Raw genomic sequence first — 27,951 nt, 5'->3', positions numbered from 1 at the left:
CTTGGCCTTTATTAAAAAGGAGGCAAGGAGAGTCCCACTCCCCAAACATCCACTGGAATAGACACACTGCAGATCGGGCTATGGGGGTGGACCCTCTGGAAGAGGGCAGTCCCAGGGCAGGGGGCACGCACCTGAGCACCTGAAAGACCCTCGAGAGTGAAACAAAGCAGAGCACAGCACACACGACCTCTGTGCCCAAACACATGCCAGGGGGACCCCTCCCTGCAAGGGTGGGCGGGGGATCCCTGGAGCTCCGGACACCCAACCAGCGGGTGGAAACTGTGAAACACTGAATCCTGACCTCTTAGACACAGAACGTTTGGGGGCTTCTCTGTCTTCTGGGAAACAGGATATGGTGATTGCAGGCTTGGGCTAAGAGGATGCGGCTGGAGAGGTAAATGGGGATTTGGTGCTCTTCCTTACATGGGGTTCCTGTGAGGATGAGGGAAGTGGGAGCTGCCCAGATCCAGGCTCCTCACTCTGGGTCAGGGCAGCTGTGGGCACCGTGGCAGAGGGCCTGGGGGAAGAGGTCTGTTCCCCACCAGGCCGGAGGGACACGGAGCCTTCAACCTCATGCGAAGTGGGCCTGGGGGACGGGATGGGGTGGACTCGACTTGTTTTCTGTTTGTGCTTCAGTAGAACACCTTCTCCAGATACGCATTCAGGAACATCCCCGAGGGGTCCAGCTTTTCTCGGATGGCACAGAACTTCGGAAAGGCAGGATACATTTTCTCAAAGTCCTTCCGGGTGCAGTTGTGGGCCTGAGGAAGCAACCAGATACGACAGGCCTCGTTCCCTGGAAGCGGCATTTCAGCGGGGCTGCAAACAGGCACCCACGTCTGGATGCCTGCACGTGTGACGCTCCTATCCCCAGGCACACACAAGCACATACACGCGTGCATTCATTCACATGCACCTATAGTGTAGAGACCCAAAGAGGAGGGCGGAATTTCTTGGAAAGTAAAGAAGGAAGGTGTTAAAATGTAGCATTAAACTTCCCGTTCCCTGTGCCACCCGGCAGTGTGTCAGTGGAGAGGGCTCTGGCCCCAATTCAACTGCTAATTAGTAAGTAAGTCCCGTCACCTCTGACAGACCCCTAGTTTCCTGTCTGTTAAATGGACCCACTGCCTTATCCTGCTCGTAGGGTTTCTATGAGAATTAAATAAAATGAAAGGTGAGGAAGTTTTCTGAAAACTCTGAGAGAATTACAGTCACTGGGCTGTTGGAACATGAATGCAGAGGGAAGATGGGTCTGGTTAGGGTCGTGGAGGCCCTCCTTCCTGTCACTTGCTCAGCCCAAGTTTCCCCACATCTGAGCCTTGGGCGGGCAGGGCAACCGGGAAGAGAGGCGCCCTCTGGTGGAAGCCCCGGCTCACAGCAGCTGCCCAGCTGACACCCCCGCATGAAGCATCCTACCTTGGCCCAGTGGGGCCTGCCCCCCACCTTCTTCATGATGGTCTCGTAGGCCAGCCAGTAGTCCAGCCGCGGCACGTCCTTGCCGTAGGGCCTGGCGAGGGGGCAGAAGGAGGTGAGGCCCTGTCCCTGCTTTGCATGGTCCCACCCACTGTTATCAGGCGCCTGGCCTGTGCCGGGCCCAGCACTTGGCTCTGCCCTCAGGACATGGACAGCAGTGACCCAGCGCCTTGAGGGCTTCTGCTCAGAAGGATTTGGAAAAGGTTTACATCCTCTTGCATGTTTTTGAACTGGCCACTGAAAGCTGTCATGAGTTTAAATAATTTTAAAGATTTGTGTGTGTGTGTATATATATATATATATATATATATATATATATATATACACACATACACACATATATATGTATGCATATTTATATACTCATGCAGCTTGAAGATTTCAATTTTAAATCTAAATATTAAAAAATGTAAATTAAAAAAAATTTTAATGTAAAGATTACTTTAAGGATATATATATATACACACACACAAATCTTAAAAATAAATATTTATATCAGAATCCCCTCATTGATGTATGGAAAGCACGGCCATATAACCTAGCTGGTCAGTCCAGGGGAGTCAGATTTACTGATAGAAAAAATCGAAGTCAGAGCTTTAAAAAATTCAAATGTTATGATGCAGCCCCACGGCAACTTTCTCACTTCTGAATTTGCATGCACAGGTAAGGATAAAATAGACAGACAGACAGACAGACAGGTGTGGATGAGCCTGGCTGCAAGTTTGTCCCTACATGAAATAAGCCGCCTCTCATTCAGTAAGTGTTTCAGAAACTCTTTTCTGGCTTCGGGGACTCCCGCCAGGACAGCGCCTTCTTGAATTGTCCCTTGGGATCCCTTGAGTTTGGGGGTTTTTACATGCTGGAGAAATACAGCATAGTAAGATTCAGGCTGGGAGAGAGTATATTTGTCTTTTGCAAAGTCAGAGAAGGGCTTTTATCAATGGGGGATGGGAAGGAAGGAAGACACGTCTTAAGCAGGAAGTTTTAGAAAAGAGCTTCTTAAACCGTGCATGCCTGTAAGCCTCATACAAGAAATTACTGTGCAACTAATCAGGAAAAAGATAACGCAGTCGTGAGCTTAAGGTATCGGCACAGGGCCTGGTGGAGCCAGTTAAGATGGGCAAATGCATCCAGGCCTGATTCTCTTTTTGGCTGAACTGAAACCTGGCCTCAGAATCCTTCTCGACAGAGTTCCAGGCTCTCGGAATCACTGACTAGGGCAGGCACATGAGATAGCATAGACTTGTCATTCAGTAATATCAGCTTCACAAATAGTAGCTATGCATATTAACATTAACATTAATATTACATATTCATTAATATTAATGACTGCATTAACATAACATAGGCTAGAAAGGGTGGTTGTAGGAACTCGAAGGAGAGAAAGATGATTTTCTGCGGCCAGGATCAGGGAAGTCTCCCGGGAGAAGGTGGCATTTGAACTGGCCTTGAAAGCTGGGGAAGGAGAGGGGTCCCTTCGAAGCAGGGGGGCAGGGTGGGAGTAGGGAGCCCAGACCCACCCCGCCCCCTCCGCGAGCTGGTCACCTGTACATGATGATGTTCATGTAGCAGCTGTCGCGCTGGAAGCAGGGGCTCAGCAGGATGTCGTCCCCCCGGGTGAAGCGCACCTCCACGGGGTAGTGGGCCACCACCTTGGGGTGCGCCTCCAGCATGGTCTTCAGCTCCAGCAGGGCCTCCTTGGTCTTCTCTCTGCACTCGGCCCAGGGGGATGGAACCCAGACCTCAGGAAAGGGCCTCCTGAGCTCCCATGAGGCTCTGCACGGTTTCCCAGCCTTGGGGGCCTCGGGGATCCCAGTCCCCAGGAGGCCCCGTCCTCATGGCTGCTCTCAAAGTCCTCCTCACAGAAGAGGAGACCTACCTACTGCTCCCAGCTCAGATCCCAGGGCCCCGGCCCAATCGGGGGCTCCCCTTGGGTCTCTGGCCACAGCTGTCCCATACCCCGGCCTCCTCTTCTTCAGACAGAGTCAGGTCACTCTGATTCCAAGATTTCTACTTTTTCTAATAGTCCTGCCCCAAGCGTGTGGTGGCCTCAGCCCCTGAACATGGTAACAGAGGCACCCCTTAAGCCCTGGGCACCAACCCCCCCCCCCCCCAACCCTTTTCTTGGAGAGGGTCAAAGAGGGGCAATTCAGAGAGAAAGCTGCAGTGATCTGGGCTACAGACCTAGCCTCAGTCCTGTGGGGGCGTGTCCCTCAGGACTGAGATGCAGAATACCGGCCCCCAGCCTGCTCCATGGACTCTGCCGACCGAGGGACAACGCAGGGGACAGTCTTTCAGAAAAACCAGATGCTGGCCAGGAAGCACTATGCTTCAAGCCCAAGCCTGCTGTTACCCAGCCTCATGGCTGGAGAGGAGCTGATGGGGAAGCGGAGGGGATCCCCTGGCTGGTTTCCCTGAGAGGCACAATGGTGCAAGGGCACCGGATGGGGATTCGGAGCCTCCAGTTTGCCCCCCGCTAATAACAGGTAGAACGGGGAGCCTGGTTGGCAGTGTACGTGCTAGGGCTGTGGGGAGGACCCAAGGGGATCTGTTTGTTGCTGACCCACCCGCAGGCTGGCCCACACAGCCCCTACCTGGGGATGGCCCAGTCCTGCACGTGTTGCTTGAAGCGGCACTCGTAGGTGAAGATCTTGTGGCTGCGGTTGCAGTTTTCCTTCTTCCCATTGAACAGGAGCCAGAAGAAAAAGCGGTTGATCCAGCCCACGAGGCCTGGCAGGAAGGTGCTGGGGGGGCAGGGCAGAGGGGCCTGTGATCATCGTATTATCCAGCAGTGAGTGAGTGCTGGCTGTTCGCTGGGCGCCGGGCTGAGTCCTTTACAAACCAGGACTTCATTCTCCACATACTCTGCCATGTACGCTTACCTACAGCCTGGAAATCCCTCCAGGGAATGTGAATATCGCCCTCCATCACTCTCTCCATGGCTGCCCCGTGATCCAGTTATGGATTTTATCTCACATTTTATCGCTCTCTTCCCCTTTAGTGACTAGGTTATTTTCAGGGTTTGGGTTTGGTGAAAAACCCAAACTGTGATTAAAAAAAAAAAAAAACACGTAACATAAAATTTACCATCTTAACCATTGTTTAAGTGTACAGTTCAGTAGTGTTAAGTATATTCACATCGCTGTGTGGTGCACCTCCAGAATCTTGCAAAACTGAAGCTCTGTCCCCGCTAAACAACAGCTCCCCATTGCGCCCTCCCTCCAGCCCCTGGCAACCCCCATTCTACTTCCTGTCTCGATGAATTTGACTACTCTGGGTGCCTCATGTAAGTGGAATCACACAGTATTTGTCCTTTTATGTGTCTGGCTTATTTCACTTAGCATAATGTTTTCAAGATTCATTCACATTGTAGCATGTGTCAGGATTTCCTCCCTTTTTAAGGCTGGATAGTATTCCATTGTATGGACATACCCCATTTTGTTTATCCAGTCATCCATCGGATACTTGGGTTGCTTCCACTTTTTGGCTGTTGTAAATAATGCTGCTGTGAACACAAGTGTGCAAATATCTCTTTGAAATCGTGCTTTCAATTCTTTCTGATATATACTCAGAAGTGGAATTGCTGGGTCATATGGAAATTCTATTTTTAACTTTTTGAGAAACCTCCATACTGTTTTCCCTAGAGGTTGCCCCATTTTACATTCCCACCAACAGTGCACAAGGGTCCAATTTCTCCACATCCTCGCCAAAACCTGTCATTTTCGGTGTAGTACCACCACATGCCACACCATAACAAACGTCTTTGTACTTATATCCTTACCAGATTGTTGGGGCAAAGGGCAGGCAGAGTTTTAATTTCAGCAGGTTGCTGCCAGTTTAATTTACATAAGGACTGTAGTAATTCACCCTCCTTCCACACCTGGCCATCCTGGGAGGACTTGACTGTTGTTAAGTGGCCAGTGGGGGCCAGCGGCCTAACATGGGGGCTGGGCTTATGGATTCTTGTGTTTGGAAATGAGCTGCCCAAGGAATTGCAAAGGGAAGGCTCTGCGCTTCTTGGGCCACGAAGGAGCTGTCACCTGGCTTTCTGCTCTGGGAAACTCATTCACCAAGTCACATTCTTCCAAATGTATATTTACACACACACACAGATTAAAGTTCATTTTTTTTTGTCTTTATAAAAGAAATAAATTTTCACTGTAGATGTGTTGGGAAGCCAAGAAAGCAAAATCAGCCTTCTCCTTGCTTCTCCTTCTCCTGCAGGGGTTAGGAGGGTGAAGGGTACACGCTGCAGAGGTGGGGTCGGGGGGTGAGGAAGGGTAAAAGCTGCAGGGGGTGGGGAGGAAGGGTACATGCTGCAGGGGTTGGAAGGGGAAGAGAACGCTGTCTCTCTCAAGGCAGATGCTCTCTGGTGTCCCAGGCCAGCATGGCCGCGGGGCGGCTCCCACCGGCCCCAGGGCACAGGGCTGTTCTCAGCACAGGAGCTGAGCTTGGCCCTGGTCCTGGCTGACCCTCCAGGGATCTGTTCCCGAGAGAGCCTGTCTCTCTGTCCTGGTCAGCCAGGGCCAACACCATCACCCCTACGGTTGACCGCTACTGAACACCTCAAGGACAGGGACCGAGCTTTTCATTAGCATTTCCTACACAAATACTATGAGCCTCCTCTAGGTGCCAGGCGTTGTTTGGGGCTCTGAGGATTGACAGTGACGGGACAGACGGCATCCCTGCCCTCATGGGGCTACAGTGAGTCTGATTGCAAAGCAGCCATTAAGTCCCGCATCCTTGGACACATAGTTCAGCGAGAGGCCCAGAGCTGCAGGGATGAGGCTGGGTGGATGCAGTTTCCAGAAGACACGAAAAGGGGGGCCACATGGGCTGGGCTCAGAGGTCATGGAGCTCCCTCGAAGCATCCGCCCTGGCTGGGATGTGCCAACTGTGATTTAGAGCCCAATTTACTTGGATGCTCTCTGGGCCCGGACTCCATAGACACAAGCACATAAAGCTGCCAGGCTGCTGTGATGGAAGGGGAGAGAAGCTGGCTGAGCATTTTCCACTCTCACCCCCGATCCGTTATCTGATGGAGCGATGGCCTCTAGGCTGGGCTCACCGTCTTTAAAAAGGCACCAAAGTCCTCAAGATAAAAGACTAGATGGCTACATTTGATAAAATTAAATACATCTACACATCATAAAACACCATGAAAGTGAAAGATAAGACACCAACAGGGAGAAGGTGATGCAACACACATAACCAGCAAAGGACTGGTGCTCAAAATACATGTAAATAAAGCTGTACAAAACACTAAGAAAAAAACAACCCAATTTTTTAAAAGAACAAAATACGTAAATGGGCACCTCACAGAAGAGAAATCTGAAGGATCAATAAACTGAAAAGCTGGGCAACCTTATTAATAATCAGGGAAATAAGAATTAAGAACCATAATGAGGTACCATTTAACACATAGCACACAAAAATTTAAAAGCCTGACAGGTCCAATTTTGTCCAGCTTATGGAGGACAGAGAATCTTATAGTGCTTGGCAGTTGACTTGGTATTACTACCTAGGAGAACAACTTGATCGTATAATACTAAAGATGCTTATACTTGGTGACCCAGGAATTCGACTCATGATTATATACTCAAGACATCAGAAGCAATTTTCCAGAATGCTCACAGGAATGTTGTTTGTAATGGTCAAAAAAATTCCTGGCAACAATCCAAATATCCATCAACAAGAGCATGGACAAAAAAATTCCTGGAAACAACCCAAAAATCCATGAACAGGAGCATGGATAAATACATTGTGGTAAATGCATACAGTGAAAAATGAATAATTACAGCTATTCATATCAACATGGAAAAATATCACTATCAAAGCTGAATTACCAATTTTTTATTTCAGGATTCAGAAAACTACAGTATCAATAAAAGCAAGAGAATGATAAGCATAAAGTTTGGGGTGGTGGTTTACCTTTTGGGGGAGATACTGTGATCTGGGAGTTCCACCAAGAGGACTCCAATTTTACTAGTGTTGTCTCACTTCTTAGTATGGTAGCAACAACAAGATGTGGGTGCTTACTATATTATTCTTTATATTTTAAATTTGTGTTGCCTATATTATTTACATGTATGAAACATTTCAAAAATCTTTATCTGATGCCATTCCATGTCTTGGCTGGATACAGAGTCACCACTCAAGGCCCCATAAAACCTTCCTCATCACTCATAGTTACATGTTTGGTGGCAGATATGGGGCCTGAGCCTGAGCACAGACTTCAGGCTGTGAAGGAGGTAAGAAACAGGACAATACGAAGCTTCACAACACCTGTGAGCCAGGGAGTGAGGCTTGGGCACTGGTATTTTTTAAAAAGTTCCCCAGGGTTGAAAACCCCTGCTCTGGACCCAGGAGACAGACCCAGTTTGCACAACTAGGTAGGATGTTGTTCTTCTGATGGACCACATCTGCAACAGTATATGGCAGGTGCTGGGAAAAGAGACACTTGCATTCCTACCTGATCCAGAGCAGGAACTCCAGTAAATAGAATCCAACAGCATAGTCCCAAAACCAGTTGGCTGAAGAGGAGGGAGGCTGGGAAGCAGAATTTGTGGTCAGTTTGGGGCCAGAGCTGAGTGTCTCCTTAGAGGGAGATGTGTCCCAGGAGAGGCTGTGTGTGTGTCATGGGGGGAGGGTGACCCACCTGCCAGGACAATTGAAAGCCTCATTTCTTACCGCTGATTCCCATGCCCTATCCCCTCTGTTTCATGCTTTTTTATATGTTCATGTATTCATGTATTTCGCACAAGACAAAAATGTGCATCGGTCCCTCCTCTTCAGAGCCCACGAGCCGGGTGTCCAGCAATCATCCTTTATGAACCCTATGCCAGACCCTTACACACAGCAGGTGTCCTGGTTTTTGCCTGACTTGTTCAATCAACATCATCCTAAGTGATGGTTTTGTTTTCTTCTGCTGAGAAGCAGCTTGTTTGCTAAGGTCACGGTGGGGAGACAAAACCAAGGGTTGCTTCACCTGTACGGTTGGGGGTGGGAAAGATGGGGGTGCTGGAGGGAAGGTGGGATGTATCAGCTGGCTTCTGAGGTCTAGCCCAGTTTCCTAGGACTCAGCCTATCCTGTCCTGCCCACACCTCTGTCCCCTGTTCCCCTGCCCCACACCTAGATTGTCCCTTGACCTCACCCCTATGCATCCTTCCCTGCAGACACATGGACCCTTACTGGGCCCACCTTCCTCCTTCCTTCCACCCTCTGGCCTTTCGTGCTTCTCTCCTCAGGGTCAGTGGTGCTCACCCTTGCTTTTCCTCTCACCTCTCACGGCTCATCAGAACAATAACAGGTGTCAGGCGCCCTGGGAGCTGGGGGTGGGGGGGGGTGGGGCCGTGTGGGAATGGTGGGCTGTGCGTGAGGAGGGGAAGACACCCCGGCTACCTTGTTGGTGTGGTCCTGGTAGATGGCGCTGACGTTCTCGCTGTGCGGGAACCAGAGGAAGCGGAAGTATTCGGATTTTTTCAGGTGGCTGTCCAGGTTGTCAAGAACCTGTCCGAGGCAGGAGGAAGGAGCAGACATCGATCGTATTGGTCACAGGATGATGGTGGGGCTGCTGGAAGTCAGAGCCCACCATCAAAAGAAAATACCTGAAATTGTCCTAACATTGCCAAATAGCACAGAATGTGTCTTATAAGATGCTGGACGTTAAAATGGTCCACTTACAGGTTGACTTCCTTTAGTAACTTAGAGGACAAAAATGGCTTCTCATGTGTTCTGGCTTGAATAATGACTATCTACGTAAGTTTGGGCAAGTGCCTCAGTTTCCTTATCTGTAAAGTGGGATTAATAACAGTACCTATGTCAGGCTTGTGATGAAGATTAAGTGCACTAATGCTTAGAAAGTGCTTAAGGTGGTGTCACAAGCTTGGTGAGCCCTGTACGGGTACAGGCTGCTGCTGCTACAATTACTCTTACATTGTCCTTGTCATCACCTCTTATCCCCACAAGGCCTGACGTGTCGAGGGCCCTCAGTAAACTGGGCAGGAGAGCCTTGCTCGAATGTGGCTCGTCATCTGCACACGTGGACATAACATCGCAGAGCAAATCATGTCTCCTTGACGTCCATCAAGCTGATACAGGACAAGTTCTGAGCCAAAGCGGAGACAGATTTGGGGTTTGATAGGCCGCCGGGAGGTAGGGGAGGAGCACCAGTCTTGGAGAAAGTTCTGGATTCAAGTCCTGGCTCTGCAGCTGCACGACCTTGCAGGAACCACGTCCCCTGAGCCTTGGTTTTCCCACCAGTAACATGTGGGCACTTGTGCAGATGAAATGAGATAACCTACGCTGAAGCTTCCGAGTCGAGTGCCTGCCACGTGGCATGTGCCCAGTGGAGAGTCTTGTCTCTGAATGTGAGCAAAGCTGGCACACATTTAGGGCCCCGGCCCTACTCCCCACCTCCCGAGTTCTCAGCTCTGAGTCTCAAGATGCCCTCTGAGGCCTCTGGGCAGCGTGTCTTCATCTGTAGAACCAAGACATTAATAGTTTTCCTTCCTTCCTTCCTTCCTTCCTTCCTTCCTTCCTTCCTTCCTTCCTTCTTTCCTTCCTTCCTTCCTTCCTTCCTTCCTTCCTTCCTTCCTTCCTTCCTTCCTTCCTTCCTTCCTTCCTTCCTTCCTTCTTTCCTTCCTTCCTTCCTTCCTTCCTTCCAGGACTGTTGTGAGGACCAAGGGAGTTGATGAATGTGAGAGCAGTTTATAAGCTGTTAAACACAACTTGTGATTTCCACATCTGACCAGGAAGGGAGGTGAAGGCAAGATGAAGCACTGAGGTGAGCCCACCTAGAACTTCAGTTTGGAGCATCTGGGAGCAGTGGGGGAACTTTAGAATTCTGGATCCTTGTCATCACTTCAGGGAGGACCCCTAACTTGTTAACCGATGCTTGATGGGGCCTGGGGGATACAGGAATGGGTTGCCTTCCAGTGACCTGGCTGCCATGCTAAACCTCCCCCGGCCCATGCCAGGCCCAGGCTGTCGGTCACCCTATTGCCTCTCCGCACGTGTCTCTCCAGTCTTCCCTATAATCCGCTCCTGCTGCCAAGGAAGGTGGCTGACTTAGCTGCCTTCTTTGCTCTCACCGGCCCTCTTGCACTAGCCTCATAATTTGCTCCATTTTTCATCTCTCCAGACAACATCACAGGGAAGCACCCCAAGACACAGCTCAAAAATCCCCAGCAGCGCTCCATTTCCTACGGAATTGAGCCCAAACAGTTCAGCACTAAGAAGCCTCCTTCTACAGACACTGTCCAGTACCTTCACCACTGGCCACGAGTGACAATGGAGCACCTGGAAAGTGTGGGATCTGAGCTGGGATGTGTTGTAATTTAAAAGCTCAATGTAAATACCCCCCCCATCCTGCCCCAAAGCTCTCTCCTTCCATTCTAAGCAGTTTCTATTTATATCACATCCATCCCAGAAGTATATTACAGGTATTGAAGCATACATCTGTCTCTGAAATTCATCAAGCGTCTCCTATAGGTCAGTGACTATTTCGTTCATATTTAGTTTCTCCCCGAGGGCAGAGATCAGCAAATTTTTTTTCTGTAAAGGGCCAGATAGTAAATATTTTAGGCTTTACCGTCTCTGTTGCAACTACACAACTCTACCATGGTAGCGTGAAAGCAGACACAGAGGATACATTAACAAGGAGCGTGGCTGTGTGCCAATAAAACTTCATTTACGAAAGCCGGCAGTAAGCCGGCTCTTCCCTGCGAGCCGTAGTTTCCCAACCCCTTGTCCTAGAGCTGCTGGCCTAGCTCCTTGGACACAATAAATGCGGGAGGGCCCTATGATTCCTTATTTGAAGAGGAGGGCCTTTTCTGCTGGGCTATAGACCTGGGAAAAGTTCAGGAAGAAACTCCAGAACCCTGTTACTATCACTTCCCTCCTGACTGGGTGGTGGACCCATGACCCATCACCTCTGGGCAGAGCTGATTTTCTCCTGGGAGAGCAGGGAACACAGCCTGGGGCTTGGATGGAGGATGGGGCTAGGACACGAGAGAGCAGAAAATCCCCCATTTCCTCGTGTCCCAGCATCCAAGGCCATCCTATATCGCCCAGCATCTTAGCAGTAAATGTAATGGCGCCCCTTTCTCAGCTCTGGTGACTGAGAGATGCGTGCCCAGATTTCCACCCCGAATGGAGTGATGAGAGCCACTCTCACATCACATTTTGTGCCTCTCTCCTGACATCTGTCATTTCTTTTCCTCCCTGAATTAGAGGGACAAGGCATATCCTTTTCCCCGACACTAAACTCTAAGCTCCTGGAGGCATGCCCCACGCACGCTCCAGCTCTGTACCCTCTGTGGTCCCTAACTTAGCACCGAGTGGTGGCTGAAGGATGGAGCCGCCCCAAGCCCCATCCCATTGTGAGCTTAACTCTCTCCCTTCAGGGCCTACAAACAATCCCATCTGGAGGAGGAGGGTCCCTAGGATCATGGATTTCCTCGGTCTGACTTGTGGTTCCTGGGAGCACCATCAAAGGGGTTTGGGCCCCAGAGGAACGTCTTCCTTGGCATGTTATTGGCATGAAGGGCTCTAGAGGATTCATTCCCCACAAACTAGTGCCACTACTGAGTTGGTTCTTGGGACGTGGTTACCAGGCTCATGAGCAGAAGCTGAGAGCTCCATGTCCCATGGCTGGGGGTTACCCAGTCACCAGCGAACGAGCACCCAAGATAGTGGCAGGCATTGGGACGCTGCTGACAAGGCCGGTGTGTCCCTGGGACCGAACCTGCTTCCCAGAGCGTAGCGGGAGCGGGTGATGCAGGCAGCCAGCTGTACTCCTCACATCTCATTATGGTTTGCATGGCATAAAGGGCAAAATGTTGACAGCAATTTCCAAAATCCTCATGTCTTCTCACTGGCTGTGATTTCGTACCAATCAGACTGCAAAGAGTCAGAAATGCTGAGACTGTCATAAAAAGCCATGAAACCTGCCCTTTTCTTGGCCTCACTGCCCAGAAGCCCTGATTCCGAACTCCCCCTTCCCCTCATATTGCTTTGAGCAACCTTCAGAAACCGTGTTGAGATGTAGTTAAGAACATCAGTCATGGGAAGCACGGAATTGCATCTGAGATGGACCACACACAGCATGGGAGGGAGGAGATGCGGACAATCCCAGAAAGGGATGGATTTTCAATAAATTCTTGACCAACTGACCTTGAGTTACCTGGTGTTGAGGTCTGTATTTTGTGGACCCTGGGGAGGTAAAAAGACCTCAGATAACATCCCTGCTCTCCAGAAACTGACCACCGAGCAGGAAGGAGGAGGGAAAAAAAATGTTAAGAGGCTCATGAGCAAATTAGGGCAACCAGCATGTGTGGCCTGGAAAGTGCAGTGTAGATTCAGAGTCTAGAATCTACCCACAGAGCAGGTACCAGTAGGTAGTATTCTCTTCGAATAAAGCCAGAGAGAGGATGGACTGAGGGTCCCTCTCTCGGAGGCTATAAAGGGCCGAGGACTCAAGTGCTGTGTGTCCTTGAGTCCTGACAGCAGCCCCGTGGGGGCAGTGGTGCTCTCATCCCCACTGTATCGGTGAGGAATCCAAGCCGGGGCTGGGGGAGGGAGGAACTGTGCAAAGTCACAGCGGGTCAGTGGAGAGGGCGGTCTGACTCAGAGAGGTGTCACAGGCTCTACACTGCACCCTCCCGGTGGCTTTCCTGGGACTCTTCCAGAATTCAGGCTGGAAGCCCCAAGATAGATACACATGCTGGATGGGAGGAAGGGAATAGGAAAGGAAAGGAAAGACATACAAGGGAAGGAAAAATGGCCGAGAAGCTGAATCTTCAAACCCAACTTTACATGCAGGAAGCCATCGTCATAGTCCTTTGTCCTGGCTTCTGTCCTCTCCTCCAATGCCCTCCTGTGGCTCACGACCAGCCCACCTGGAGGGCTTGGCCATCAGGGAGCCCACCCTCGTCTAGAGGGGACATGAGGCTGGGGGGCTGTGTGCATCTCGGAGCAGCTGCTACTTAGAGGCAAACGCTCGGGGCAGCATGGTCTGCAGCCCCAGGGGAGGTGGGACAGCTTCCTAGACACCTGAATGGCAAGAAACTGGGAGCCGATATCAACGTATGAACCCAGGAAGGTTTACTGTCTTCCTATCGGTTCTCAGGAACCTGCGTGCTCCTGGAAGTGAGGTTCCATTATTTTTCCTTTTGGATTAGAAGGAAAACCTCCAGGCAACTCAAGAGCGAGGAGAAACTGCTCTAGTGACGGTTTTCCGATTGGTCCTCTTTCCTTCCCCTATGGGCTGTTTCCTCCTAGGGAAGCAGCCTGGGTCTCGGATTCCACCTCCATCTTTCTCTTCTTCCCAAGCATTCCCAGACCCTTGAAGGGGCCCCTTAAAGGCTGCTCTGAGTGGAGAGAGGGCAAAAGTGAATTGAATGTGGGGTGATTGACTGTACATACTGCTGGCAGTAAATGCCAGGGTTGTAAATGCCACCCACCCTCTGTGCAGTCCTTATCTGTGGCCGGCAACTGGGGGCAGGGAAGGCTGTCCGTGGGTGTCATGGATGCTGATGACGGGCCCGACAGAGACCTAAGCTGGGTCTACGGCACGGGGCGGGATAGCAGCAGGAGCCGCTAGTGGGGAGGGAGAGAATCCACGGAGGACCTGCTGACTCATGGAAGAGGGGGAGAAGCAGGAGCTAGCCCCTTGAGGCCTTGCAGGATGCACTGGGGTCACAGGGGAAGGACGGGGGCCCTCCCACCAGGGTTCATGCCCCTCCTTGGGGATAAGGGCCGAGAACGTCACCAGATGCTCCAGGGGAAAGAAAGAATAACGTAAGAGAGGACCCTCTGTCTCCAGGGTTGGGTGACGAGGTGCGGGCACAGTTGAAGTGTATCGAAGTGTTGCACTGGTTTACAGAACGTCCACACTGAAAAAGACCTCGGAGTTCACCTAATCCGACCCCACTTTTAAAAGACAAAGAAACCGGGGCTCCAGAAGTTTGAAGGACTTGGTCAAGGTCACACAGAGTGAGCTGCACAGTCAGGCTTGGGGCCCTGCCTGCTTCCCCAGAGCCCTTACAATATACTTGTTGAGTGTTATTGCTGTGTAATTGTGTGTGTGTGTGTGTGTGTGTGTGTGCGCCCTGGGGCCAGTCCTACTTGCAAAAAAGAAGCAATCTCTTTATCTCTGGGTCAAAGTATTCAGCTTCGAAATGAACAGGTTCTGACCTAAGTGAGAGGCAGGAAAATAGATTCAACAACTAAGCACGTTACAGCCCCTTTCTGGTTGAAGGTGGTCTCTGCCCAGCTCCCTTCTTTGCCTGAGATGCCCACCCACCCTTTAACCTGTCCATTGCTCCACTGAGACCATTCTCACCGAGGTCAGCGACGGCCTCGGGATGACCAGACCCTCGTGTCGATCCCTGATTCCCCACAGCGTTGGACTCTTGGCTGCTCTGTCCTGGGCAATAAGCAGTAAGGCTTTTTTCTCTCCTCACCCAGACCCTCTCTCCGTGGGTGACCTCATCCACTGCCATGGTCAGTCGCCCGGGGGACTGTTGATCTCTGCTTTGGGCTGAAATGAATCTACCCCAAATTCATATATTGAAGCCCTCATCCTCAGAATGTGACTATATTTGAAGCTAGGACCTGCTTGGAGTGAACAAGAGGCCTAGATCTGCCCCTTAACGCCGGTCTGGGGAGGCAGACTGGAGGTGGCCCCAGAGAGCTCAGAGTCTGGGGTGGTTCCAGGCAGTCGTGTGGACCAGCCCCACCCTAATGGGGCTCCCCGGCTTAGCCATGCACTGTCACTGCCAAACAACTCCTTCTTGGGCCAAAGCATCAAGCAGCTCATTTGCCAAGACTGGTCCGTGCAGGCTCAGCATTGGTACCCTAGGGATCAGTGCCGCGTCCCCTACGGCATCCCCGGAATCACTTTCTCAGCCATCAATTGGGACTAAAGTTTCACCAAACACCATGCCTCTGAGTAAAGGGCCTTCCGGATCTAAATCCTTTGCCTTGAGGTTTTAATGCATTAGAAATTCCAATGGTAAGGATTTTTAGACCAGATTCTAGGTAACAATATTTTCCATTTGTCACTGACTAGGTACCATGGGGAACATGTTTTAATACTGAACTAGACACTTTGCAGGTGTTATCTGATTTAATCCTCAGATTCAATACTTTAAGGTAGACATGATTTACTTTGCTTTTAGATGAGGAAACTGAGGCTCAGCAAGGTTAAATGGCTGGCTCAAGGTCACAGCTTGGAAGTGGTACTGCCAGCATTCAAGGCCAGATCAATTTGATCCCCAATCCCACCATAACCATGTGGGGCCAGTAGTGCTTGCATCACTGCCGACTCCACCTGCACAGAGGGTCTACCTGTATTGAATGGTGAGGTGACCATGGAGGAACTCAAAGGCCAAGGAACTTGGAACCATAGATTTGAGTCCTATAGCTTAGTGATTACCAGGGATAGATCCATGCTTGCCAGGCATTTCAGGCCTATTCCATGCTACCCATCCATCCATCCAGTCATCTATCTCATTCATCCATCATCCATCCATCCATCCATCCATAATCCATTCATCCATCCATTCATTCATGTATCCATCCAATCATCCATCCATCATCCATCCATGTATCCATTCATCCATCCATTCATTCATGCATCCATCCATCCATCATCCATCCATGTATCCATTTATCCATCCATCCATCCATCCAGCTAACCAACATGGGTTTTCATTCATTCAGAAAAACACTGCTATCAATCAGAAGCTATCCTTTCTGCCCCCCATCATCCAGTTCCTCTGAGCTCCCCTGACCTGCTCACAAAGGGATACTACTACAGTAACCTAGGGCCAGCGAAGTTCTGGTGAGGTCAGCCCACTGTCCCATTCAGGGGGCCTACAGAGCCGCGGGGGCTCTCAGTGGAACATGACTTATTAATGCCCTCCATTTATTTTCTGATGAAGGAGAGACAGTACCTCTGTCAAGGTCGAGGGGAAGGAAGTCTCCTGCAAGTAGAACTGGGGCACGCACTGCAGGGTGATGGTGAGGAGGACTCCGAGGCAGCCCAGGTGCACCCGCGCCGCCTGGAACACCTCCGCGTTGCTGGACTCAGAGCACTCGAGAATGGTCCCGTCGGCCGTCAGGAGGGTCAGCGCCACCACCTGGCAGTGGGAGACGAGCCACGTTTCAGAACCCCTAGACTTTGCGTGAAGCCCTCACTTCCTTGTTTGTCCTTGGAAGTGAGGCCAGGTATCTCTATTCCCAGAAGACCACCATCATCTGGTCACAGGGAACTTTCCCAGCTGGGTCTCCAGTCACAGCCTGAGGGAGCCTCAGTCTTGGGGGAGGGAGAAAGGGGAAATGGGGAGAAGGAGGCTGTATCTGGGTGACATCAGCCCTCAGCAGGGAGGGGGCCCATATATCACATGTGGTTCCATGGGACTCCAGTGGCTTGTCCTCCCACCGCTGCCTTGATCATTCTGTGGACTTCACACTCAGGATGCAGCGAGCTTGTCCTCTGCCCGGAAGAAGTCTAAGACGAGACAGGCTCCAAAGAGCCCCGAGGCCCTGGGTGGAAGTGGCTTGTGAAGGCAAAGGGAGGATGTGTGTGCATCTGGGGGAGAGCTGGCCCTCTGTCCCAACACGCAGCCCGGGGACCAGGGTCCCCTGCAGGCTCTCTCTGCCTGTCGCCCCCCTGGGCACCAACTCAAGTCCATCTTCTCATTCGGGGACCTCTCACTTGCCTCAGGAACTAGATTCCCCTACGTGGCCACACACAACTGGAAACCTCTGGTCTCTGCAAAGAGTGGGCTGCCCAGTTGAAGACAGGTGGTTAACGTCAGTATCCTTGCCCTTGACCCCCATTTCCAGAGGAATCCTCTTTCATTGCCTGTGGAAGTACTTTTCTGCTACCTGCTCATTTGAATGGAAATTGCTTTCGACGTGTGCAGTTGGTGGCTGGGTGCTCAGGGTGAAAGAACAGATAAAGCTGAACTAATTCTAATCAACAGCAACCAAGACCAAAGAGGAGAAATTGGCAGAAATGGGGCATGGTGGCCCTCTGTGGGAGTGAGGGCGTCAGAATGATTTTTATAAAAACCAAACTTTGTCTGAGATCCAGGGCAGAGCCTGAGAGCTGCCAGTGAAACACTGCAGCAGGGTCCAGTGACAATAAATGTGGACAACGATTCACCAGCTGTGTGACCTTGAGCAGGTGACTTAACCTCTCTGTTTCCTCATCTGTGAAATGAGGATAATAAGCAACTCTGAGAGAGTATGTGAAGCACCCAGCTAACTGCCTGGGGTACAGTGGATATTAAAGATGCCAGTCCCCTCCCGTCTACTGCGTGCAGGGGCCCATCCTGCTCAGCTGAGCCTCCTCAGGGAAGTGGCCAGTAAATCTCACATGCATTTTGATTTCTGACCACTCAGAATTCTTTTCCATACTCTGCTGATCACTTTGTAGAAACTGAGGCAACCAGCTTGACCTCACCCCTGGAGAGTAGACTAGGACTGTGGCCAGATCTTGGGAGGGGTGGTTTATTACCCTTCACCCCCAGTTACCACTGGGCTCTCCTGGACAGTGAACCCCGCCCTGAGGGGGTAACGACAAGTCTACAGAGGGCTCTGAGTGCCTGGGAATCAGGTCGCACAAAACCTACCTTGCTTTGCTTCGTGGTCGAATGCCCTGGGCCTTTCCCCTTCCCTGGCTCACGGCATCCCCTCAGGTTGCCTCTCCCTTGCCTGGTGATTCTCTGAGGCTTTTGTGCTTGAAAGAGGGGGGAGGAAAAGGACAAGGGCCACCGGTGTGCGTGCATAAGGCTGATGAGCGAGCACGGTGCGGATTTACGGAACAGTAACTGAAGTGGCTCCCCCTCGTGGTGAGAAAACAAAGTGAATCCTTGGAAAGTGCTGTTGGCCATTTTCTTTCCACCCAGTGCAGCTCCGGACTGGAGCACGTGGGACCAGCTCCCAGAAGCCACAGTCAGACAGCACCTGCCGGCGTGTCCTTCTTCCTTAGAACAGGGGAGCCGTGCTCCTGGCTGGTTGACTGGGGAACACGTAAGTCATCAGTGCGGTCAGTGCCGCCACGAAGCTGAAATTTCTTTCACAGCGTAGAGTGTGGGCTCTGGAAAGGGCCTTGCCCTACATACAAGCCCATCACAGACATGTACTGAGCACTAACTGTGTGCACTCAGCTAAGCACCCTGCACGCACTGCTGGCGTGATCATCCCCATTCTCCAGGGGCGCAAACTGAGGCGGCCAGAGGTGAAGAGACCTGTCCCCTCCCGGGTCACACAGACAAGAGTCAAAGAGCTGGGAGGCAAAAGCCAAAGCCCAGCACTTAGCAGTGATGCTCCGATGGCCAGAGGCCACGTGGCCCAGACTGTAGGTGGACTTCTGCAGGGAAGCACGCGGTGAGCTATGGCCAGCACGAGGGTCTCTCTCTCTCCCCTGAGGGTGAGCGGCCAGCCTCCACGGGTACCCCCCAGCGGCCTGCTTCACGGAGCCATAGCCTGGCCTGTTAGAAGCTCCTCCTAATACTGAAAGTTAAAGGAGTTTGCCCCCCAAACGGGTGGTTCCTGACGCAGGCGTCATGAACTGTCATCCAGCCCCCGGCACTGACACACGCTGTCCCATTGACCACGCTCCCTGGGTTGAGGAGTATTCTCCCCAGGTGACAGCTGAAAACACGGATGTCCAGATGAGTTAAATAACCTGCCCACATGCCACACACAGAGCACATCGGACTTAGGTCTGGGGCCCAGGTCTGAGTCCCAAACTTGTGCCCCAAACTGGGCTCTCGTGAAGTTTAAGAAATGCTTTTTGGTGAAGGTCAGGTGCAGATCCCAGGCCCGCCTGTGCTGGGCTCCTTCCTGGCTCCTCCCCGACTTGCTAATCTGGAAAGGCCCCTTGCCTTGCCTGGCTCCTGCCTCAGACCTTTCAGTGGGGATGGAACCCTTTGCTCTGCTTGCCCTTTTCCCCAGGGTGGCCAGGAGGCTCCTGAGAGGCAGGGCTGCGTCAACATGCACGAGGGCACCTTCGTCACTTGTGTCTGCTGGGAACGGATGAGGGTTAGGGGAGACGATGTTTCTGAAGGACCCCTGCCGAGTCTCCGTCAGAGGCGAGACCCGGATGGGCTTGAGGCCCTCGTGGAGCTGTGCCGACACTGCCCTGGAGTACCTGCTTGTCCAGCAGCCACGGAGCAAAGGGTGAAAGGGGCTCCGTCCCATCCTCCCCTCTCCCTGGCAGTCAGTGGCGAAGCAGATAGACTCACCTGGGTGGCCAGGATGCCGTGCTTGATCCCCGTGTTGTGCGTTCCGGACCCGATGACGCCAGCTGCAGTCACGTCTGACACGGCTCCCAGGCTGGAGGGAAGGGGAGGGACAAAGGGACCAGTGAGGCTTCCTGTGACAATGCCCCCTGGGGTTTTGGTGTGAGGCCCCTCAGAACAGAATAGTTGATCCATCTCCTGCCTGGGAATCTCGTCCCCAACTTACCACAGCTTAGATCGTCTGACTCAAGTCAGCCCTTGTCTGTGAGCCGCGTGGCCCGTCAGATGAGCTGGTGGGGATACGGCTCAGCTCCGAGGGGAGGCCTGCCTGCCTGCCTGCCTCGGGCTTCCTGCAGCCTAGAACACCCCTTTCCTCCGACCTCCATCTGCCAGCAATATCTTCTCCGCCAACCACAGGCCAAACGCTCCTACTAAGACTTCTCCAGACCCAGCCTATCGAGGCCTGTAGAGTCCCCGTGTCAGAACTGCACACACAGCCATCCCAGGATGGTAGGAGGACGCAGGAGAAGGAGACCACGTCACGCCCTGCTCAGAAACCTCCAGGGTCCCCCGGGGCCTCCAGGATCAAGCCCGCACCCCTCAGCCTGGTGTTCCAGGCCCTGGAACAAATAATAAGAGGATGCCGTGTGCACGAGGACCAGATCCCTAAAGGGGAGTAAGACGCCTCCACCGGCGTGGGCTCTGAGGACGGGAATTAGAAAGATGTGCTCAGACCTCAGGGTCCAGGAGAGAGAGTGGGTCAGGAGTTTTTAAGAAATCTTACTTCTCAGGAGCTTTCTTTGAGACATCCCAGCCCCGGCTGAAAGGAGAAAGGAACTAGTGTTTACAGAAGGCCCACTGGGGGCCAAGGAGATCGGAGCTTTGCACGCTACACGACAGCTTCACGATAGCCCAGTTGCCTTGGTTCACACTTGAGAAATGGGCCCAGCCGGGAGGGCGGGGATCTGACCCAACCTGGCCCTCAGCGCAGACCCAGGGCCCCTGAGGCAGGAGGGCCCTGGCTTCCAAAGAGGCAGGTTGACAATGATGAGAAAATCTAGCCTCATACCCTCCTGCAATGGGACCTGGGGCGGCCCTGGTGAAACAGGAAGAGGATGAAAGAAACCGAAGCCTCTTCCCTCCTCTGCCCTCACCCCTGTGTCACTCTTGCCTTTTTGTCCACATTAGTGGGGTGACTTGGTGATATCACCCCTTGTGAAAATACCAGAATGTTAAAAGAAGACCACAGAAATCCTGTCGCAGGGAATGCCCCAGCATGTGGGAAGGCAGATGCACGAAGACGTTCATCACGGCATCATGAACGATAGTGAAGAACTGAGGACAGCCATGTGCCCGTGACAGGGGAGGGGATGGCTCACCAACCTGCAGTAAGTCTACCCTTGTCCACGAAGCCCACGGAGACTACAGAGCAACACGAAAGTGGGCTTGGGACCACGTTAGAAGAAAGAGCTGATCTAAGTGTCCATTGACAGATGAATGGATAAGGATGTGGTACGTATATACAATGGAATATTACTCAGCCATAAAAAAGAATGAAATAATGCCATTTGCAACAACATGGATGGACCTCGAGATTATCATACTAAGTGAAGTAAGTCAGACAGAGAAAGACTAATACCATATGCTATCACTTATATGTGGAATCTAAAATACAACACAAATGAACTTATTTACAAACCAGAAGTGGACGCACAGACATAGAAAACAAACTTAACGGTTACCAAAGGGGAAAGAGAGGGATAAATTAGGAGTTTGGGATTAACAGATACACACTACTATATATAAGATAGATAACCAACAAGGACCTACTGTATAGCACAGGAAACTATATTCAATATCTTGGAATAACCTATAATGGAAAAGAATCTGAAAAAGAATACACACACACACATATATGAAACTGAATCACTTTCCTGTATACCTGAAACTAACACAACACTGTAAATCAACTATGTTTCAATAAAAATAAATAAATAAGTAAAAGAAATAAGCTGGATAAACGTGAGGCCCTCAGGGAGGAAGACCTAGGAAGGAAGGATTAGACTTTGTCCCCCGAGGGGTGGAGAGAACAAGCCAAGGGGAGGGGTCACTTCCGGAGTCTGTGCAGCGAGACAGAGCCAGGAGAATGAAGGGGGAACCGACACTTACTTAGTCCTTACTATGTGGGGCACCTTTGACTCACGCAGGCCTCTGAGCGCCCCTATTTCACAGACCCATTTTCTAGATGAGAACTCTGAGGCCCAGAAGGGTCAAGGAACTTGAGTGACAGCTGGTACGAGGTAGAAGCAGGATTCGCACCCAGGCCTGCTTCTGGAGCTGGGGTCTTCACCAAGCTGCTGTCCTCCCTCTTAGGAACAGCGCCTGTGGCCTGCTCCCTCTGGCTCACCACACAGTGGGAGCTCCAGAGCTTTCCAGCTGCGTGACTTTGAGAAGCACCTTTGCCTCAAGACCCTGCTTTCTGCATCCTTAAATGGGGCTTCCAGTCCTTCCTCCCAGGGATGATGATACGATGAGAGAGGGCATGAAGCCACCGGCATGCGGCCTGACACAGCTCTGTGCTTCCCCCCAAGCCCCCAGCCACTCCCGAGGTCCCCACAGCATCCTTGGAGCTGCAGACCTAGGTGGCCCCTGGGATACACAGGACAGGACATCCAAACTCCCTTTGAGAGGCAGATGAGCCCCGCGCAGGCAGGTACTTGAGGAGGACTGGGTCCCCAGGGAGGACAGAGATACATCATGAGCAGGGCACAGAGACGCTCCAGGGCCCAGAAGCTAAAGCCTGTGATTAACGGAACATATCTCCTGTAGTCGCTGGTCACGGAGATGTGTCCGCTAGCTGCATACAGACCTCTGCACACTCGCACACCTTCCCTCTCCTGGGCTTTCACTCACGCTGCTCTCTCTGCCTGAAGCCCTTCTCTCCTCTCTTTTTTCTGGTTCACACCAGGTCATCCTTTAGGGCTCCACCAAGGGGCCCCTCCTGCAGGAAGCCTGCCCTGATTCCCATCCTTTCACACATTCCCCTGCCTGCCAAGGCTGAACATGGGCCCCCAAGAACCCCACGGTGCCCTGAACACTCCTCTGGCATAGAGCCTCTTGCTTTGTGTCATGATTGTCACTTCGTGGGTCTGTCTCCCCGCCCTTGCAGGGAGCTCCTTGTGAGTGGGTCTGGGTTTTATTCATCCTGGCCTCTTCTGGGCCTGAACAAAGCCTGCACGTGGTAGATACTCCATAAATGTTTGAGTTGCCATGACCCTTGGAGAGGCAGAAACAGAATGGTTTTCAGAGTGAAAAAGTATAGTGATGCCTCAGGGCCTGCAATGAGAAAGCTAGGTGAATGGACCATCCACACTTGAAGACCAACCACAGGCTTCTATGGTTGCAATTTCCAGCTGTGAAGAGATTGCTACCCCAATATCCAAAATAATTCTGTCACTTGTTTCTAGTGGTTGAAACCCCACAGTTAGACATTCACTCCTTTGGCTGCATTCAGCCAAATTCATTTCCTATTTCAGCGGAAGCCTCCTGATATTAAACTTGAGCATTCACTGATACCATGTTTGGAAGGAGAAACAAGTGAAGCCACATATAGGTATGCCAGGAAGCCCTGTGTCTCAATCAGCATGCTCTTCTGCTTCTCTGAGTGCTTATTTTGTATATCCTTCTGTTTGGGCTCATATAGTTTTATTGCAAGTTTTAAGAAAGACTTAATGCATGGTTTTCCCATCCCTGTACTAGACTTTTTTTAACGCTGGCCTATTTCTTTCTATTCTCACACAATAGCCCCTGAACACAGGGGATGGGGAGATGGGTACTCTGTGCGGGAGGAACAGGGGTCCAGAGAAACAGGTGCATCCTAAGAAGCGCTTCTCTCTGGCTCCTGACAGATGCCTGAGTGTCCAGCCAAGGCCAGGGCAGGGAGCAGGGGCCATCACTGGCCCACCTGGGAATCAGGGAGGCGGCTCTTACTTGGACAAGGCCAGGCCGTGCTTGTCCAGCTGTGGGTGCAGGTCAGCCAGGAGGATGCCGGCCTCCACGGTCACCTGCTTCTTCTCCGTGTCCACCTGCAAGAGACCAGCGGAGACTGGGATGAGCTAGGCCGTCGCTCAGTCCTTGTCCTGCAGCCCCGCAGGGCTGTGAGTACAAACATGTCTCCCGCTGCAGGCAGCCAAAGGGGTGCAGGCAGAGCCCTAGCGTGCTGGGGCTTTGGGACTATTCTGTGTAACCCTTCTTTTCACAGGGGAAAGAAATAAGAAGCAGGGAAGAGAAGGGATTTGCCCAAGTCACTGCAGGACTGGGGGAACTGTGCTGTGTCCTGAGACCCACCGCCCCCAACCATGGCCCGGGGGTCGGGGGAGGAGCAGTCTCTCTCCATTTCACAGTGAGGAGACTGAAGTTCAGGGACTTGAAGTCACTTGCCCAAGGTCACACAAACATCCGTGGCGGAACCGAGATGAGAATCCCATCTGTGTGACTCCAAAACACACATTCCGTTGACCCTGAGCCCAGAGCCTGGCAAAATCAATTACTGGAGCCCAGGCCTCACTGATTAGCAATCAGAGTTAATTTCTGCCATGACTGATGTCTTGACTGGAACATTTTCTACGGGGTGGTGACCGTCAGCCTGAGCAAATCAGGAAATAAATAGTAGAGAGAAACCCAGAACCTCTGCTAGCAGGGCTGGAGGGGAGGGTACCTGGCAAAAATTACAGCTCAGGGGAGCTGGCCCCGTCAGGTCAGGTGAGAACAGGAGCCCTCCTAACGGGCGGCACGCCTGCCAGAACTCTCACTCCCAGGCAGGCACCTGAGGGGGTGGTGGCGGGGCCTGAATTCATGGCTGAATTGCATGGACAGTATCCCAGCACAGGGCTGATGTCAGACCCCTGAGTCCGCAGCCCGCTCTGCTGCTGATCGGCTGTGTGACCTTAGGCAAATCACTCTCCCTCTCTGATCTTCAGTTTCCCCATACGTAAAGTAAAACAAGTTAAGTGCAAAGCCTTCTGGATTTCTCATTGTAAGCCCACCTTTGGGGGCCTGACTTGCCATTCTTGTTCTAGAGAAGTGGAGAGGAGGCTCTGGCCGGAGGGGAGGAAGGACATCCTCTCCGTGGCCACAAGGGGGCGCACAGACCAGACGAGAGGCCTGAGCAAGCCCAGGCAGGACCCTGGGGAGGGGTGATCACCGGGGACCAAGAATTGGGGGGTCACTTTGGGACTCAGAGGTGGGGAGGGGATAATGCCCAAGGAAAAGGCTAAGGAGTCTCCGCCTGGATTCTGAGACGGAGACCATGGCTGCCCGGCATGGGGCCCAGCAGAGGTGGGGAGCCCAGGGCTCCGAGTACCTTGAGGACGCGGTTCATCTTGCCCATGTGGATCATGAAGCCGTCGGTGCAGGCGATGTCTGACGGTGAGTGGCCGCCGCCCACCACCTTCACCCGCTTGTTCTGCTGCCTGGCCAGGGCCAGCACCTGCCGAGGCAACGCCTGCGTCAGCCCCGGCCCAGGCCTTTCTCCGTGAGGCCGCCGGGCCGCCCAGGGTCTGGGCCCCCAGCGCCCCAAGGCCCTGCCTGGCTGGAGGCCGCTGTGCAGGCCACTCCGGGAAAGAGCCAGAGAGACGGGCCGGGAAGCGAGCGGGAGGGAGAACCAAGGAAGCACCCTAAAGTGGGCCTCCTGGGCGTGCTCCCCGAGGCAGCTGGCAAAGCTGATCACATTCTTCTCCTGAGCAAAACCTTTCAAAGGCACCCGGCACCTTCAGAAGAAGGCCCGTCTCCTCGTGTTGGCCCACATGGGCTCAGCTGTCTCCCAGGGTGGGATGAAGGCTCCCGGGGGCAGGGGCGGTGGCTTAATTGACACTGTAGCCCCGTGTCTACCCCGGGCCTGACGGGAATAGGCCGTCTCTAGTGATCTTGAATGAATAAAGAAATGAATGCATGATGTCACTCAAAGGAATCCATACTCTTTCACCCTTGTGTCTGGGCGTGGAACACCAGTCTCCGGATTTATACCTCGAGGGGTTCCAGGGTCAAGGAAGATTGGGAAATGCTCCATAGCCCTTGTCTTCCACGCCCACCCCCATGCGTGAAGCACGTGTAAGGCTGCAGGTTCTACTGAATGTCAGTACAATGAAGACATCTGTTTAACACCATCTCCCTCGCACTCCCTTGACCACACAACTATTTTTATTCCCCGCCGCCCCCCGACCCTACCAGCTCTCCAGGGAAACACGGGCCTGCAGTAGCCTCCTCCTATTTGTAATTCACAGTCGTGCAGGCTAGCACAGCTAGAAACGGCCTTCACACGCAGGACATCAGCACCCCTCCACCCTCTCCCCTCAGCTCAGAATGAAGCATATTGCCTCGGCATTCAAGGCCCTCAGATCTGTTCAAAGCCACTCTGCCTCCCAGCCTTCCTCTTCTGCCCTCCCCTTCCCCCATGCAGCCACGTCTGACGACGCTCCAGGTGTCCTCCTCACCTTCCTTCACCTCACACTGCCCTTGCCCAGCTCCCTGTTGAGCTCCTATGCATCCTCCAGGGCCCGGCTCAGTGACCACTTTCCTTCATTCTCATGCATGAGAAGTTGGGGGTTTTGAATCCTGGTTTGGATCCTGGCTCTGACACTTACTAATATGGGAAAATTACAAAGCCTCTCTGAGCCTCAGTTTGCTCATCTGGAAAATGGGGATAATAATCACTACCTCACAGGGGGTTGTGGGGACGGATGAGACCACAGATATGAAGCAGTGGTGCTGATCACTTAGTGGTGACAGTGTCGTTCCCACTGCTCTCCTCCAAGTGCCCTCACACACACCCGTTCACAGACTCACACCCATGCACACACACGCAGCATGAATTTCTCCCTTCTCTGTGCTCTGCTGGTGCTAGTGAAACGTCTGCATCCTCTGGGGTTAGTCACATGCAGCCTGTCTTAGGGGCAAGGCTTTAAAGGGCAGAAGTTGGGTCATGTCCATTCATTCATTCATTCACTCACTCATTCAACAAATATTCATTAAGTGCTTCCTGTGTACAGGTCACAGGGCTGGGTGCTGAGGATAAAATGGAAAACAAGACAAGCATGGTCTTAAATCCTTATGAGGGAGAGAGACAAAAGCATGCAAACGTTCATGTCAACGAAATAACCACAGGTTTTGAACATGCAATGAAAGAAATAAGCAAGGAGCTGAGATACAGAAGATGGGGAAATACTCAGATAAGATGGTCTGGGAAGGCTCTGAGGAGGTGATTTACTTTGAGACCTAAAGGATGAAAAGGAGTCAGTCGCATTAAAAGCGATGGGACAGGCATCCCAGGCGGTGGGAACAGCAAGTACTAAGGTACGGAGGTAGCGAGCCAGGGAGAGAGGGACCTTAGGGAGGCCGGAGAGACAGGCCCAGAGGATGCATGGCCTTGGGGTCAGGAGTTGGGGTTTTATTCCACAAACAATGAAAGCCTCTGAAGGGCAAGGAAGTAGCCCAATTCAACTTACATTTTAAGAAAATTACTTTTGCTGATTGTGGAAAGTGCATTTGAGGGAGGTAAGAACTGAAGCTGGGAGATCAGGGGTGAGGCCATCACAGGCCACGGCATGTGAGGAAGGGATGGTGGCCTGGGCCTAGTGACAACAGTGCCGGAGAGAAGGAGGTGGGCTCTAGAAACCTCTGAGGCAGGACTTGCTGAGGTCCGATAAGGGACAGTGACCTACTTCCTGGCTTCTAGTTTGAGCAATCCCATGGTTGCTACAGAGTCAGGGAAGACTACACTAGGACAGGTTGAAAGCAAACAAACATCAAAAACATCGTTTGGGGAATATAAGTTTGTGATGTCTTCGATGAAAGAAGTCAAAAGCGAATCTGAAGTTCAGAGAAGAGACCTGAGCCAGAAATAAAAATCTGGCAGTCACTGGCAGACACCACAGGTGGTCACGCAGCAGCAGAGTTCAGCTGGAGCCGACCACATGGAGCTGTCACCCCACCGGCAGTTCTGGGGTGGGGATGAGGGTCTTAGCTGGGAAGTCCACCTCCTCTCTGGGGCTGGTCCACAGGGCCCAGATGGAGCTGGAGGTCCGGCGGCTGGACCACTGGGCCCTGTGCTGAGATGGGCACTCACCTCTCTGATCTCCTCCACGGACGTGGGCTGGTAGTACATCTCCGGGTAACAGCCATAGGTCCTCGCCCAGTTTTGGAATTTGACTCCTTTGTACC

At 52.2% G+C, this 27,951-nt stretch overlaps 1 protein-coding gene across 1 annotated transcript; it reads right to left on the bottom strand.

Moving 5' to 3' along the window:
* LOC137770071 (L-gulonolactone oxidase) lies at positions 1-27,909 on the bottom strand. Its single transcript, XM_068552458.1, has 11 exons — positions 27,857-27,909; positions 25,097-25,222; positions 23,725-23,819; positions 19,738-19,828; positions 16,435-16,620; positions 8,876-8,983; positions 7,946-8,022; positions 4,068-4,217; positions 3,019-3,183; positions 1,417-1,507; positions 1-761 (listed from the first exon to the last, which is right to left on the bottom strand). Exons 1-11 carry the CDS (start codon positions 27,893-27,895, stop codon positions 633-635), a joined length of 1,257 nt encoding a protein of 418 aa, XP_068408559.1. The 5' UTR covers positions 27,896-27,909; the 3' UTR covers positions 1-632.
* Between the last annotated feature and the right edge of the window lie 42 nt (positions 27,910-27,951).

Source organism: Eschrichtius robustus, chromosome 10, assembly GCF_028021215.1.
Source record: "Eschrichtius robustus isolate mEscRob2 chromosome 10, mEscRob2.pri, whole genome shotgun sequence".
Lineage (NCBI taxonomy): Eukaryota > Metazoa > Chordata > Mammalia > Artiodactyla > Eschrichtiidae > Eschrichtius > Eschrichtius robustus.
Note: the sequence above shows the minus strand (reverse complement) of the source record. Positions and strands in the feature narration are given on the sequence as shown.